We start from the raw sequence: 16820 nt of genomic DNA, 5'->3' as shown, positions 1-16820 counted from the left end.
TCCTCAGAGGTTCCTATTCCCCTCACAATGAGTTTTTCTGTAGCTGGGTTCTCTGAAGCTTGTTAGAGGTAATGAGAGCTCTCTGAAATCTCAGAGATTCATATCCGTTCATTCTCCTGCCTATATACTTGTATACTGTGTCACCTTTGTTTCTAAATTACATACCCTGGAGGACAAGGATCCTTGTTCTTCTTTTAATGGTGCCATATTTGACAAGCAACATGTTGTAGATGGCAAAAGTTACAAATGATTCTTAGGACTCTAAAAACAGTCTTATTTTCATTAGTAGATCTTTCTCAAGTTACTAATAACACCTGAGATTGAGTTGATTTTTCCCTTGTCACTCTCCAGAGCCACCACCTACTTGGGCATCTCAACATGTCCTTAGTTTTTCAAATGTTGACACTTGACTCTCTGTGTGATTAGTTTACATAAGAAATATTATATAGAACTGATGGGGAAGTTTAATTGTCCCCTAACTTATTTGAAAACTCATTACCTGGCAATATTAGAAAACTGTTCAACTCTCAGAACCCCAGTTACATCAGGATAAATTTCCAAGAGTAAAATTCCAAATTGCAGTCACACAGAAGAGATGTGGGCATGTGACATGAAAGGGTTATGTCTGCCTTGCCAGTTGAGATGTATTTCTTTTTCTAGTTCAAAAAATGACAGAGAAGTTACTTTAAGGACGCTTTGGAGATTATACTGTGGGAATATTAGAGAGTAAATTTTGAGTGTGATTTGCCCATTTGGGCTTAATTCTGGCATTCAGTTTTGGGGGTAAAATCTATTATTCGTTGGCTATCTGATGCTCACTTGACTTCTATTGACTGAGCTGCTAAACCATTTGTGATAAAAGAAGAGAGTGGGCCATCAAATATGGCCCAAAGTTTTTGTCTCCAATCCATGTGACAGAGAATCAGTGCTGCTTTTTCTGATTAACCTTTAGCACCAAGAGACACATTATTTCCTCCAAATCAAGTGTATCATCTGTTTTTGATGTTTTAGAAGACCACTCTAAAGTGGACTACTAAAAGTAGACCACTTACTCTTTTGATTTGTTTTTTTTTCCCCTTCCTGGTCTGCCATCTATAGCAGGTTGTAAAGGTTCGTGTGTGCTGGCTCCTGAAATCTCATATTACAGTGGAGACAGTTACCAAAAGGAGGACCAGTTTAACAGAAGTTGGAATCATATTTCTCTATCTCAAGATGAATATGTATTTTTAATCTAATTCTTTAGATTTAGAAATGAAATTCTTTAGTTACTTCTGTGATTATATGGTATTATAGATATAAAAATAAATTTGACAAGTTGTATTTCTTTACCGGTATCTACTCATAACATTTCTATCTTGTGTACCAAAGAAAACATTTGCGAGCTTGATAATAAACACAGATAAAGTCAGATTCCACAATTTTGTGTTTAAGGGCAGTCAATTAGGAATTGTATTTAGCTGCAAGAAACAGTGACACAGGGGATCCCTGGGTGGCGCAGCGGTTTGGCGCCTGCCTTTGGCCCAGGGTGCGATCCTGGAGACCCGGGATCGAGTCCCACGTCAGGCTCCCGGTGCATGGAGCCTGCTTCTCCCTCTGCCTGTGTCTCTGCCTCTCTCTCTCTCTCTGTGTGACTATAATAAATAAATAAAAATTAAAAAAAAAAAGAGTGACACAAGGAATAGTGCCCTAAATTGCTAGGATGGTAATTAGGGTTAATATTATGAGTTTTTGCTCTGTACTCCTCTCCCTTCCCTGGATCACCTCAGGGTCATAAAGTGGCCACTGTAGTTCAATGACTACTCAGCCCCCTTTTGGAGTAGCATTCCAAAAGCCCCACCCAGTAAATTCTGTTTAGGTACAAGCAGCCGGAATTTAGTCACTTGGCTACCCCGATCTACCAGGGAAGATAGGGAATGTAGTTTTCCATTGCTAACTCATTCTTCGCTCCCAAAATGAGCAGACGGAAAGCCATTCTAGTTTTAAAGAGAAGGGAAAATGGATCCTGCTACGCACCCAGCGATCTCTGCCACCAGTACCTTTTATGATCTGCCCTAAGCTTTTTTTTGAGCTCCTCTGCTATTGTAAGCACTTGACAGTCTGCGCCAAGACTTGGCACTCCCCGAGAACCCCTTCGCTTCCCTTCCGCACACTTCACGCATGTTCTGAAAGGCTTTGTCTTCCATCCCAACTGTGTCAGCCTCTTAACCTCTAGGGCGTTGCTCAGATCACAGTTTTCTTTGGGAGGGGGTGGAGGTGGGGTGCTTTCCAGGACCTGCAGTCATAGTTGTGAGTATAATATATTATGACCATCCTGCCCTCCCCCTGTCTTCTTTCATCCCCTTTCTCTGAGTTCTTGGTAAGTTTTGGCCAATATATTCTAGTTTCACAGCTAATTTTTCATATCCTCAATGACTCGCTCATCTCCCTTCCCTGACACTAGTCTAGTATAATACATGTATATAACAAATGTTCAACACATGCTTATTGAATTCCATTGCAGACCTAATGCTAGCAAGATAATAGGAGAAAGTCCTTTATGCAATGTTTTCCCGAGTGTTTTCTTTCTGTAAGAGAAAATAATTGGTGATATCAGCAATTTGAGTATCCTATTCCACTAGTACCTGTTGGCTGATATATAGGTCATTGGTTACTTTAGTGAGTAGTCTATTGGGTAGAAATGCAAATAGCAGTTCATCTGAAAATTACTGACACCCTAAACACGTAAGAAACATTTACAGTCTTGGCCTCATGGAATGTGTGCAGTTGATGTGCCCAAGATTAGGGCACTTCACTGAGAACAAACAACAAGAAAGGGCGGGGGATAATAAAACTTTTGTTCCTCTACAGCACCTGAAAGTATGATAAATGGTCATCAGGCTGGCCAGGGGGTCAAAAGACAATACAGCCTACACATCTAGAGTTTATATTATAACATGTCCTCTTCTAAATAAACTTTTTCATGTTTTTAAGTAGTACTTCCTAAACTACCTTTTCATGTTTTTAGAGATATTTTCAAAATCTAGTTTTTTGGGGGATTATTACCTCAACTTACTTTTACTGATTTTGATGTGTTTTTTTTTTTTGAATTATGACACTCTAGGTGACTCAGTAATAATTGATTCATTCAAACATTAAAATTTACAGAAAATCTTTTTTTTAAGATTAAAAATTTTTAACTGGCATTTCTTGATTATGGGGCCTGGAAATTATATAAAGAATGGTTTATTTCTGGAATTTATTTTAAAAACTACATATATGCCATCTACTGGTATGCAATTGGCTGAAGAATAATATTGGAAGGCCCTTCTAGATAGTCCATTTCTTCTCACAGATCTGAACAAAATTGCTTCCTTTTGAATTTCATGCCATGTCTAAAATCAGTTTTTAAGAATTATTCAAGGCAACCCTGGGTGGCTCAGCGGTTTGGCGCCGCCTTCAGCCCAGGGCCTGATTCTGGAAACCCGGGATTGAGTCCCATGTCGGGCTCCCTGCATGGAGCCTGCTTCTTCCTCTGCCTGTGTCTCTGCCTCTATCTCATAAATAAATAAATAAATAAATAAATAAATAAATATCTTTTAAAAAAAATTACTCAAGTGCATTTGTCTACCATCTACATCTTAATACTTTGTTCATCCCTTCTTCCTACAAGCTTTTAAATACTTCCTGAGCAGCACTGTCTAAGGATTAGTAGTGATACAGGGTCCATTTGGGGTGACAAGCAAGGAGGAAAGGCTTGAAGTCTAATTGGAGGAAAGGCTTGAAGTCTAAGCTCCGTGGGGTGCCAGGTGAAGAAAAGGTCAGCGAGAGTCAAGAGAGGAAATGTAGAAACAACAGAAATAATTTGCACATCAGTTTTACAGGAGTGTTCAAGTTTTAAAGGAAATGAAGTTTGAGAATGGTGAGAGAGGAAACTAGAAGCATATCCCAGAATGGAAACAGCCTTGGCTGATACAGGAAGTAACAGGTTTCAGGGCCTTTAGAACTCAGGATCATTGTGGCCTCCATTCCACTTGGTCTTCAAGATGTGTCTGCTCTTCACTCTGTGCTTATTGAAGCCTATCTTTTCCTGTAACAAACAGATTGTGCCTTTCTCATGTCAACTAGACTTTTTCTTTTCTTTTTTTTTTTTTAAAGGATTTTCTTTATTTATTCGTGAGAGACACAGAGAGAGAGAGAGAGGCAGAGACACAGGCAGAGGGAGAAGCAGGCTCCATGCAGGGAGCCCGATGTGGGACTCGATCTTGGGACTCTAGGATCATGCCCCGAGCCCAAGGCAGACGCTTAACCGCTGATCCACCCAGGCATCCCCAACTAGACTTTTTCTAGTCCATTCCCCATATCACCACCAGGTTAATATCCCCAGAATTTTTATTTTTATCAGATCATTCTCCTGAAGATGATGATTAGCTTCACAAACTTCCCATGTCCTGTAGATGAAGTATATATTCCTCAGTCTGAAATTTAGAGAACATCATTTGATCCCACTCACCTATGATTGTTTACAGCTCATTTTCCCACTGACATTCAGCTAACTCTTTAGCTTGACTCTGGCTTGGTGCCCCCTGAGTAAATGATAGTCGACTTTGCTGTATAATTCCTCTTACCTTGGAGAGTCTTTGCCTTCTCTGTCTACTCATACTTTAAGAACCAACTCAAGTCTCTTCTGAGGCTTTCTCTACAAATCTCTGTGAATATGCTTATGTGATGATTTCTTCACAAATTTCATATGTACTACCCATTTTGCTCATAAACAAATATTGCCTAAGTGAAAAATGATCGTTTTGTCTCTTCATCTACGTTATAAGCTCTCTGAGACTAGTGAGAGTGCTATACTATGAATTTTCTTCAATTTTAATATCTGGCGTAGCACCCTATGCCTATTTGGTGTACAGCAAGGTTTCTCATTCTGGCACCATCACACTTTGGGCGGCATAATTTGTTTTGGAGGGGGCTGAGTATTATGGGATGTTCAGAGTATCCCTGTATTCTATCTTCTAGATACCAGTCTAGAAGCACCCTCTCCCCAGTATGACAACCAAAAATGTCTCTATGTCAAATGTTCCATAGGGGGCAAAGATAGCCTCAACTGAGGATCAACAGTGTATCAACAGAATAAATTCTGACTAGTATCTTGGCAGGAATGAAAGACTGAAAAGCTTTGAGTGATGTTTTATAGCATTTTGGAATCCTGAGGAAAGACAAACTCAGCTGATAGAAGATAATAAATGTAAAATAGAACTTCCTATTTCCTGTGAGAGGCCATAGCAAGGGTTAAGGCAATTGTACCATACCTAGGGTTAAGAAAGATCGAGAAGACACAGTACTCTTAAGTGAAAGTTCCAAAAATAGTGAGTTTTGGGTTTTATTTCATTTAGAGCCATTTCATACTAGAAATAGCATTTCTAGTACAATAAGTATTATTTGGTGGGAAATTTATCTGGAGTTCATATATACCCGTCTTTGGACTAAGAATTACTTTTCAAACCATATTTGGGGGAACGAGTTTGAAATTACAGACACAAGTTACTGTAAAATTGTAACTATTGACAAACATCAGTTGTGTTTATTCTTAGTTTTACCTTTTTTAAAAAACTATTTTAACATTATACTTGAGTTTAGTCAGTTTATCAGATTCAATTGATACACACACATACACATACACACATATGTGAGAGTATTTAGTCTGAACAATGCTTACTACTCCAAAGCACAGTGATTTTACATATTTCTGCTACCCTGTTGTAAGTTCTTAGTCTTCTCTATTATTAATCAAACTACCACATGATATAGATGCTGTATGGCTGATATTCTACTGACCTAGAAATAACACATCCTCTTTTCACAGCTGTATGCCAACCACAGTGCAAACATGGTGAATGTATTGGACCCAACAAGTGCAAGTGTCATCCTGGATATGCTGGAAAAACCTGCAATCAAGGTAGGAAAACAGTCTGACACAAATTAATCATAAGCCCCCTCTAATTCTGCCTAATATGAAAGTTTTAGGTTCTCATGCCAAACCACTTTGCAATGGCTGTTGTTTCTAAACTGTGTGAACTGCCATTTTCGGAAAGATAAAAATATAGTAGTAAATCTTAAATATACACTTCACTGGAGGACAGTTAAAAGAATTTCATCCTCTTATTCCTAGTCACTGATACTAATTAAAATGTCTTTTAAAGAAGAGAATCACAGCATCAGTAAAGTAGAAGCCTTATATTCTGCTAGTCTTTCTTCTTCCACGAGCTAGTTGAGAAGCCCCCGCAAATTGTTAGCTTCCTCGGACCCTGGTGAGATGGAACCCCTTCAGTACTCAAAGTCAGGTAGGAAGTCTGACTTGAAATTTTGAGGTCCCTTCAAACTCTGAACCCTTTGGTTTTTGAGATTAAATTCTCTTCAACTGTTACTGGTTTGCAAAGTTCTCTGAGATACATGATTTTGACAAATTTATTTTTGTTTTAAGTTACTTATAAAAGCAAACATTTAGCACAGTGCCCCAGGTATTTTATATATATTATCAATCTTTTATCTATTATAATGTCAGGAGGGAGAGTGCTATTTATGGTAATTAAATGATAAGTAATAGCTTCCTGTTATTTTTTTATTGAAAGAGATATCAGGGATAGTAAGTCTAAGCTCACAGGATTAGTTGGTAGAAGACCTAGTATGTCAACTTAGAACTATTGTCCATATAATTCATATTTTCTCTGAATTTAGTCTTAGATGAGAAAATATTATTGCAAATGTGATTTTCTAGCTTGTGCTAACAAATCGGACAAAGGTTGTCTTTTTAATTCATTTCAACCCCACATGTTCTATTATTAGCAGTAAAAAAAAAGAACAAACAAACCCAGAAATAGGGAAAAGCTGGGGTTAGATTTCACCAGAAAGATAGAAAGATAAAAGAGCCCATTTTTTACTTATTTCTTAAATTAAAATAATCCTTTCTATCCTTTTCAGTTGGAACAATTACATGGGGCCTGACTGTCCCATTGATAACTTACTTGACCTCATCAGATATGGAGATGATATTGTGGAAACAGTCTTGTACTTCAATATCTGATGTTCCTTGATGTGTCTCATGTAAACTCGTGATTTATGGGCATAGTTTCCACAGCCGTCCAGAACACTGGTGTTTTAAAAAGTATAAGGAATTGTTTCTGAACTATCAGATGAAATCCATGCTAATGAAATGTGACAGGCCCAATGGTAAAAGAAACTGTTATTCTCAGGTGTGCTCTGTATTACCTGTTATTTGATTAATTTTTTCTAATGCTTCCTTTATAATATTTTTTAACTTGCAATTTACCAAACATACCCGGGTAGTCTTTTTGAAGTAAGTAGAGTTTTTGTTATCTCAGTTTACTCCTTTAAAAATCCATTTGACGTTCCTTCCCCAGTCTCAGTTTTCAAGTAGTAACATGTCCGGTTCTGATTATTGAGTTATCAGTGTTCATCTGAGAGTTCCAGCATGCTTCCTTTTTTAAAGTGGAGAACATAAACCATCAGAGGTTTCATTAATATGTCAGTGCCATAAGCCTTGTTGTCCTGATGCCAGGAACTTATACAAAGAAGGTTATTATAATAAGCCAGTGTTGAGATTGCAGAGGAACCCATTTAAATTTATTTGCTTGCAGGAGCTACATCAACTTTAATATGCTTCAAAGACACTGAAACTATTACTGTAACAAGGATCTATCTTTGGGTATCTCCTGTTTTCAGAAAACCAGTTTATCATGTACTTTTTACTGTAATGCATACCTGTTTCTCTAAAGAAAAATTGAAATATACGGAGTTGAAATCTTGCCTCCTAAAACTATATTCCTTAGGGGGAAGAGGATTTCGTTAGTAGCAAAACGGGATTTTATAGCTGCAAAAAATAGTGTTGACACTGAAAATGTAATTTCAAGTCTAATCTTGAATATAAAACTTTAACTTCCAGTAAACCTGTATGTTTTGATCATCTCTTTCTTTGTCTTCCTTAACAAAAAAGCAATTGTGAGGAATTCCCAATGGCATGATTTATGCTCTTTGAGAGCAGATTTATATACTCTTTGAGACTCTTTATGGTCTCTGATTTCTGAGTCCTGAAAACTATTATTAGAATGACTTGCACATGCTACGTGCACATTAAATATTTGCTCAGTGAATGATTGTTTCACGTAATGGTTCTTGGTCCAGGACACCTTAATTGTAAGGGTTCCATGGAGGCATCCAGGCAGCACCTTAGGCAGCCTCTGAATCTGTGGACTGAGAGCCCTTGTCAGGGAGACGGGTGGCTGTGAAGGAGCTGGGGACGTGGGACAACTGTCGAGAGACACCAAGAAACATGAACAGAGCAAATCCTCTGTGCCTATAACATAGCAAATCAATGTAGACTCTTTTTTATCTGGGCCATACATCTTAAACTGGCAAATAATCCTTCAGAAATATGGGAAATCAAACAGATGTATTTTTTCTTGAGGAGAGAGGTGTTAAGAAGAAATACATTTGATATGATTTAACAGAACTGGAAATTAGCTCTTGGTTACAAGTTGGTTTCTGGGTAAGGCAAGTATTTGCTAAACGATTTGTTGCAAGTTGTGTACAATAAGAAATAACCTTCTGGAAACTTGATTGGTGAAGTGAACAGCTTGTGTAAATGACAAGCTTTTAACCAGTGCTTTCAGAGCTGCCTGGGGGGCAGCCAGAAGAGCAGGGCAAGCCCACTTTGGAACTGGCTTAATTTAACAGCCTTGTCTCAAGATTAGTGTGAATCTGCTGTTGGTGCTTGCCTTTCCCTCTGAGTCATTTCTGGATTTGCTGTAGCTAGATCACATATAAAATCAGAGGCTTGGACTGATCATTAGCATATTCTGTACAGCATACGATACCTTTCACAGCAATGAGATTCTAACCCGGACTCTGGCAAGATTTGCTTTTTTTCCCCAAGTTTTTATCTGGGAATTTTATTCATGCATAGTCTCCCCTTCTTTGAGTCTCTGTATCCATACAAATTCTCTTTCCCTTCAGCCAAAAAGGGATACTGTTACAGATAATAAATTTTTTTATAACTTTCCCATTGGGGGATGTTTTTATTTTTTAAGATTTTATTTATTCATGAGAGACAGGGAGAGAGAGGCAAAGACACAGGCAGAAGGAGGAGCAGGCTCCGTGTAGGGAGCCTGATGTGGGACTCAATCCTGGGACTCCAGCATCACGCCCCGAGCTGAAGGCAGGCACTCAACCGCTGAGCCACCCAGGCGTCCCAGGGGATGTTTTTATTGTGTAATATGTCTTGTCATTGCATATTTTCAGAAATGAAAGACAGGTTTTTTATTGCATGATGTGCTTTATAATAATTTCAGAAGATATAATTTATAAATATCAATTCCTAATGTTTGACAAAGGTTATGTTTCATATGTTGAATTCCTCACCCCAAGAAAAGAACCGGTATGTTGTAGCACAGAGCCAGACAGTAAACTTTGGTGGCCTAGGTTAATCTGAAAGTTGATTGCCGTTCTTACCCCTAGTATTAAGGTAATTTCTGACAGCCTTATTTTTTGAAAGATGTGTGGCTTCAACCCAGAAACCAATGTTCATTTAATTTGACTGTTTAACTGGCTGTTAATACTATGAAAATCTTAAAACAGGAGTGAGTGCCTTTTTGACTCTACTTTTGAGTCTTAAATATCTTACACTATTTTGGTAAAGTTTTGTTTGTTTTTTGTATTTTGGTAAGTTAATAATGGCAATAGTTAACCTTCTTTGTAGGAAGCTTACTGTATATTCTTACTAAATGTGACTTAAACATAACATAAGTTCTTACATTTGAATGAAAACGTTGATGAAATATCATGCTATTTATTTAAATAATCTCTTTATGCAAATCATAAATTTGTGTATAATTTTGGAGTATTTTAAGCTATTAGAGGAAAAGTTCTTAAGTTGAATATTTAGGACCTCACTGTCACTAAACAGAGCAGATTGATTGTAATCAATATTCATACAATCTGTTTTCTGAGTTTTCTTTGTCGATGACTAAAATAATGCTTTAAAAAATGGCCACCTCTTCTTTGGTGATCTAGAAGATTGGTGTGAGAATGATGCATGTCTATAAAATGTACATGTGTTTTGGGGAGGCAAGATGACTGTGATAAATTTTAAGGAAAACAGATATTCAAATTTTGAGAAGAGAAACTGGAAGAACTAGAAATCCATTTTTAAAAAGTATGTGAAGCATTCTTTTTTAAATCCACCAACTTTGTGTAATTGTTTAATATATACTTATAAAGATTTTTAGGGGTAAAAATGACATCAGTTCAAAGTTGACTCTTATTACCTTCTTCCTGGTGTGAAGATGAACACTTCTACCCAACTCCTCTTGACCAAGGCAGTGAACAGCCTCTTTTGCAACCCCTGGATCATCAAGCCACAAGTTTACCTTCAAGGGGTGAGCGTGCATTATCTCAGGTGGTCTGCACTCCCACCTGCACAGCTTCCTGCAGTTTTGTCACTTCTTGCAAATGTTCTGAAGACTAGCCTTGGAGTACGTAGCCTTCAGAATCCTGAGCATGTTAAAGAAGTGGCAGGAATACCTGCTGCTGATTCTCTGTGCTCTAAAACGTCTGGAGCCTCTACTGTCCTTTTACTGCTTCTCTTCTTCTTTTCTGGGTTTCAGAATGTTTTCTAAAAATCAGATAGCAAAATAACTTTTATTTTCATAGGTGAAGTCAGGAATTCCAAAGCAACAGAGATTGGGGTTTTGATGGCTCTTGCTTAGATTTTGGAAGTGATGAAGTCCTCTTCCCCACCTGCAGTTTTGTCACTTCTTGCAAATGTTCTGAAGACTAGCCTTGGGAGTACGTAGCCTTCAGAATATTTTGAGTTACCTGGAAATCAGACCATAAGTTAACTTCTTTCTTTTGGTGTACATTTTGCAATATTAGATAGCCTAAGTTCTGGTTCCGTATAGTTTTTAAGTGGCTGTGTGATTATGAGCAAGTTATTTAACCTTTCTGAGTCTTAGCAAACCAGTTATTAATAGGGGTGGGGGAGAGTAATTTCTGCCCTATTCACCTGCAGGGCTGGTGTGGGAACAGGAACACCAAAAATACTAATGTTCTCATTTTGATGGAAAGTTTTGTACAAAAGTCAGGTGGCAGCATGATTTTACAGTTTTTGTTCTAGAAGATCATATGCTTCATCCACTCATAGACTTAGGAACTTAGAATGATTGAATTAAAATAGTTTAAATTATTAATTATTGTCTCTGCTGATAGGGAACTTAATGCACTTGTGTACCTTCTGCATAAAGAATTAGGACAATAGGATTAATTTCAACATTGATAATAAAAATAAAAAGTATGGCAGTTGACATCTGTTTGCCCGTGACCTCTACTTTAGACATATAAAATGTAAAAGGTTGAATTTCTGAGACATTGCCCAGTTTAAGGTTCAAAGAAGAAAAAAGTCCAAATGTGTTAAATGAATGAAAGATTATTTCCCTTAAAAATTCATTGGGTTATCTTATTCAGTGAATCTATGCTAGATTTTTCAATCTACTTTTCAGTGTCTGCATGCTAATAAAATTTCTGATTCTTTTTTTCCTAAAATGTAATTACAATGCTGTGCAGCTTGCATTTTTGTTCTGGACTAGCCCTCTTCTGACTCTCCTCCCTCCCCCCACCTCCCCAAGCTCCTGAATCCATCAACCTGCTTAAATATACTCCTCACTGTCATAGGCGTTCTTTAAGAATGTGTACATAATAATTAAAGCATTCAGAATTTAAACAGTTCAATTGTACAATGATACCTTTGATGTGGTAAGATAGGTACATGACAAAACTCATTAATTTTATTATAGATTCTCTTTATAATTTGTGTTATAAACTTCTAGAGAAAGAGCAAGATAAAAGTGATTTTAAGTAAATACACTAAAGTTTTCTTTCCTATGTTCTTATATCAGCTTTTAAGATTGATTTGAGAAAGTGTGATCAAGGAACATGTTCCTTATATTGTTCTGTTTATTATTATAGGAGAATTTACTATGAATTGGAAATGTTTTTGAATTTCTGACTTGATAGTAACACAGGCATTACTAGATCAGTAGTCTATGAGATTTTGAAAGCAGTACTTATTAACTCAATTTTATAAGGCATTAGGTCAATAAGAAAATAGAGTTAGAATAATAATAGACTAGAAGCCCTGGAGAAAATTTAGAAAAAGTTCATCACCAGGACACCAGATGCTTTTAATCTTTTGAAGCTCCCTGCTTTTAGCAGAAGTCTTACATTTGGTAAATATTGATAACATGGATTATTGTGGAATTCTATTTCATAATTTCTGCAGTGGTTTTTGTAAGGGTCAGTGTGAAGTTTTTAGGACACACATGCCTGTAGCAGATGGGTAATGATGGCAATCACTGGAGATGTCAACCCCAACCATCTCTCAGGGAGTATCGCCACTCTGTCACCAGCTGTTACAGTACAGCTTTCTCAAACTGTTTTCAATGTATTTGGATCTTTATGTGTCAAACTAATAAATAGTAAAAGAGCCAACAAATGTCTACATTTACCCATCAAATGCTTCATGTTTCTATCCTCTTCCATAGTATTTCATAGAGTGATTCCCAGGTGGGGGTTGTTTTTGTTTATTTTTCAATTACGATGTCTTGTTTTTCACTTTGTTTCAATTTCATGATACTTAACCCCAAAGTGCTTTTTCTCATGGGAAAGGATGAATATGGACTGAAGACCACTAGCAGCCCCAGTCTGGATCACGAAAACTCTCATAGCAATCTTGGGAGCTTCTTTATTGGCTGAGACTAGAGCTGCCTCAACTTGGCTTCAGCTTCATTTCATGGACAGGGTGTCTAAAGAAATTTCCATCAGCATAAGTGTCCCTTACATATGAGCTGCTTAGAGCTACAAACCTCTGACCAGTTTCTATCAGGAACTCACAGAAGTTTCTGTGGTTCTTTAAAAATAAGCCTAAGGGTTCTTAATTGATACATTTTCTATCCATCAGTATCCTTCCCTTAAGATACAGAATTCAGTCTTACTCTGTGGCTTTTTTGTACTGTTCTGTTCTATATTTGCTTAGTGCAAAAAATATTTAAAACAAAGCCTTTCTCTAATAATGTGCTCAGATTTAAATACCTTTTAATATCAATCCAGGACTTAACCAAAGCCAGGTGTGAATCTGTAGGGATATATGGATGTATTAGGAATGATAACTAACTTCTCTTAGACCATGAGAAGAGAGTCCCTGACTAATTTTTAGTAAATATTGAAATACAAGGCAGAAGAATATGAGAGGTAGAGTGAATTTTTTTGTCTTTCTTCCTTGATTTAAAATTTTTACTTCATTTAACAGAAGGAGAAATCAAATTTTGTTGATACTGTAACCTACAAGGCACTTTCCTTGAGAAAAATTTTTAAAAATACATTTTAAGATGTGATTCTGTTTTAAATGCCCTTGACTGAGCACGAGACAAGAAAGTAAAACATTGAAGAAAGCAAAGGAGATGTTGAAGATCTCTAGTTTACTTACCCTTCCTAGGATTTGTCCAGCTGGGGACCTGCTCACTGTTGGGTTAAGGTTAAAAAAAAAAAAGACTCAAATTGGAAAGTCAGTAAAACATTTATAAATGTAATAGTTATGAGGTGGATTTAAAACCATGTAATTTGGTGGTTTAATTAAGTGAAATATATAGATTTCCAATAAATGGGCAGGTCAGATTTAAGTTTGATTAGATTAAAACATCTTGCCACTAGATATATCTATATTTCTGATTTGGTCACAAGGATTAATAGATAATGAAATTATCTAATCAGGTGCTAACACTGGAAGTTCTGGACAAAATAAACATGTCATATTTTTGTAAAATGAAGTCTATATTTTGGGCATTTCTATTTTAGTGTTTGTCATTATTAGTTTTGGTTCACTTGAAGCAGTATTCAACTTGGGTTAGAAAATTCTTATGTGGAGTTTTTGATTTATGTTGATATTTAACCCAAACAAACCCAAAATACATAATAATAGTCCATTATGTATCATTTGTTAGTATTTCCATATGCCTTTCTTAACTGCCAAATGAATGAAAATATGTGGGAGGGTAGGTTTTGTGGTGGTTTGTTTATGATTTGAATACGTCAGTAAAGCAGGAAACTGAAATTTCTTCTTTAATCTGAGATCAGTGTAGAATCTGTAAGATTGAATAAGAGAAACCACAGTAGTGATCACTCTAATTCATGTAGCTTTTACCCTCTGAAAATAGAGCCTTCCTGGAAAGGTCAAAGCAGTTGAATGTTTTAAATTACTTCCTGTAAACTGAGATAGGCTCACAGAGTATCTTTTTAAGAACAGAGTGGAAGGAATTGAAAGAGGAAGATCACATAGTCAGAATGAAGCTGGTAGTAAACCCAGATATTTGGAGGGTATTGGAGTCAGTTAGGTAGATAGCAGAGGAGCTGTACCCATGAGGAGGATAGTAGGGATGATAAGGTAGGCATGTGTCTGTGAGGAGAATTTTTCTAACTGTCCTTTGTGGACAGAGACCACAGGTACTGTGTAGTCTAAACTCCAGAAGTTCACACAACCCTCTCATTGTTATAAAGCATTTGGTCATTTCTGATAGAAAGCTCTTGGTCACCCCTAGAGTAACGAGCATTAAAATTAAGGTGGGATAAGCATGCTCTATCTCTTATGTTAACTACTGGTTACTATAGCTTGTCCTACTTTCCTTACTCATTCTTCAATATAGAGAAATATTTTAAATTTGTTGACATTAGCATTGAGGTCTTCTCATTTGCTGCATCAACCTCCACTCTTTTCAGATCTAAATGAGTGTGGCCTGAAGCCTCGGCCCTGCAAGCACAGGTGTATGAACACTTACGGCAGCTACAAGTGCTACTGTCTCAACGGATATATGCTCATGCCAGATGGGTCCTGCTCAAGTATGTCAAGAATCTTAACTGTTTTATAAGTGCTCTGGCTTGATTTCATGCTGTGCTCTGATAGGGTGTGTGAAAATAGCCTCCCAGGCCCTCCTTACCAGGATGTGAGCATGTGTGCCTAAGGAATGGAAAATAAAAGTTGCCCATTTTACACGTCTAGCATTATATTACCATGGGTGTCTGTGTTAATTTGATTTGGAAGTGGTATTTAAGAAATGTAAAACTAAATATATTTTCTAATCTTTTTCCCAACACATTTTTGCCTGTCTTCTATCTGCGCCAAGAACTGTTCCAGCTAGAAGAACATTAGTGACTATGTAAGGACTGTGTTGCTGTTCATAAGCATAGACACTAAACTCTTAGCTGGTAGAGAATCCATCAGGTCTGTTGATTGAGTGCAAACCATTCATAAGTACCTTCTCACTTCACTTTTACAGTTCTTTATAATAGTCTAAAGACTAAGCTATCACTTTTCTAAAAAACAAAATGTACATCAATTAGAAAAAATAAATAATTCCAGTAACATTAGATTTTGTGTGTCTTTGTGAGAAAGAAATGGATCATGCTTTCCTACTATCATTGGGGTGTGTTTCTAAGATGGACAGTACCCTGAAATTTTCTGTAGGCTGAACATTGAATTAAGTTTGTGTTTATATGATCTCTGACAATGGATGACTTTTTATTTTTCCTGAGTTATCTGGTAAGCTAGTTATCAATTAGGCAATTATCAGTTATCTCTAACTGGGTTGTATTTTATTAAAAAGTTCAGCTAATCTTATTTAGCATTGCATATTTAACATGGAACCTTTAGAATTAGCTAAATTCATGTTTAATACCATGTGGCAGTGATGTTAGAATCCTCTAGCATACAACCTGGTAGGAAGTCTCCTACTGTCCCTAGAAAAATTTAGTGGGAGATTGAGAAAGTGAATTGAATGTTTTAGTTAAGACCAGAATTTAGCACAAGTAATCTAGAAAATTACCTCAATCCTCCACTTTCCTTGACCACTGGAAGCATTTCCAGATAATCTATGTGAGATAAAGTTTTATATTTGTCTTTTCATTTTTTAAATGCATTAAACGTCTTCCTCAGATATTAACAGAACTGGTTCACTTCTTAATCTTCTTGCTCCCTGGGGGGGAGTGAGGTCTTTCTGTGCCTCTCTCTTATTTTTGGCTGTCTTTCGACTGTTGAATAACTGAGGCCTTTTTGTCTTCATTGTTGATTCAGTGCCTGGTAAAAAACAAAAAACAAAATACATTTATTTCAGTTATAGAATTTGTCCTCTGCCTCTCTGAATCAACCAGTCACACTCTTTCCAGGTACCCTGACATGCTCCATGGCAAACTGTCAGTATGGCTGTGATGTTGTCAAAGGACAGATCCGGTGCCAGTGCCCCTCTCCCGGCCTCCAGCTGGCTCCTGATGGGAGGACCTGTGTGGGTGAGTTGTAAAATCAAGCATCTTTGTCACCAGCCTCTCTGGGATAAAAGGAGAAAGTGAAAGATGATGGGAGTAAGGAACAGAGGCAGCTGCCTACATCAGGCAATTGGCTAACCTTTAGAAGATAGCACATGTCTCGAGAGGACCTCTCTCTTCAATGGTTGATGCAGACCTTGTTTCCCTAAAAATGAGGGACAGGAAGAAGCTTCAGGAAGAGGAAACCCCATGTGCAAGGACTCTGAAATTTAAAAGAGCACAGTATCTGGGGAAAGCAGAAGAGCAGAAGGGAGCATTGAGTGCTAAGGCTGAATAGGTAGGCACGGCTAGATTGTACCTACTGCATTAGAGTTAGATTTTTTTTCCCTGTCAATTGGGAAGACAGGATAGGATTGTGGTTAATAGTCTGGGCTTTGATTTCAAATCTAGCATTGCCATGT

The 16820-nt window shown here is 37.2% G+C and overlaps 1 protein-coding gene across 4 annotated transcripts in view; it reads left to right on the top strand.

Moving 5' to 3' along the window:
- The window catches only part of NPNT (nephronectin), a 75916-nt gene that overhangs the window by 26050 nt on the left and 33046 nt on the right, over positions 1-16820 (top strand). For 2 of the 4 annotated variants that reach the window (XM_055342359.1, XM_055342360.1), the window contains 4 exons: positions 5846-5938; positions 10341-10433; positions 14821-14940; positions 16264-16383. In XM_055342359.1, coding sequence (XP_055198334.1) covers positions 5846-5938; positions 10341-10433; positions 14821-14940; positions 16264-16383 — 426 coding nt within the window. The remainder of the gene's footprint in view (positions 1-5845; positions 5939-10340; positions 10434-14820; positions 14941-16263; positions 16384-16820) is intronic. The other 2 variants (XM_055342361.1, XM_055342362.1) reach the window with 1 other exon arrangement.

Source organism: Nyctereutes procyonoides, unplaced genomic scaffold (assembly GCF_905146905.1).
Source record: "Nyctereutes procyonoides isolate TBG_1078 unplaced genomic scaffold, NYPRO_anot_genome, whole genome shotgun sequence".
In the NCBI taxonomy this organism is placed as follows: Eukaryota; Metazoa; Chordata; class Mammalia; order Carnivora; family Canidae; genus Nyctereutes; species Nyctereutes procyonoides.
This window is presented reverse-complemented; position numbering and strand designations above follow the sequence as displayed.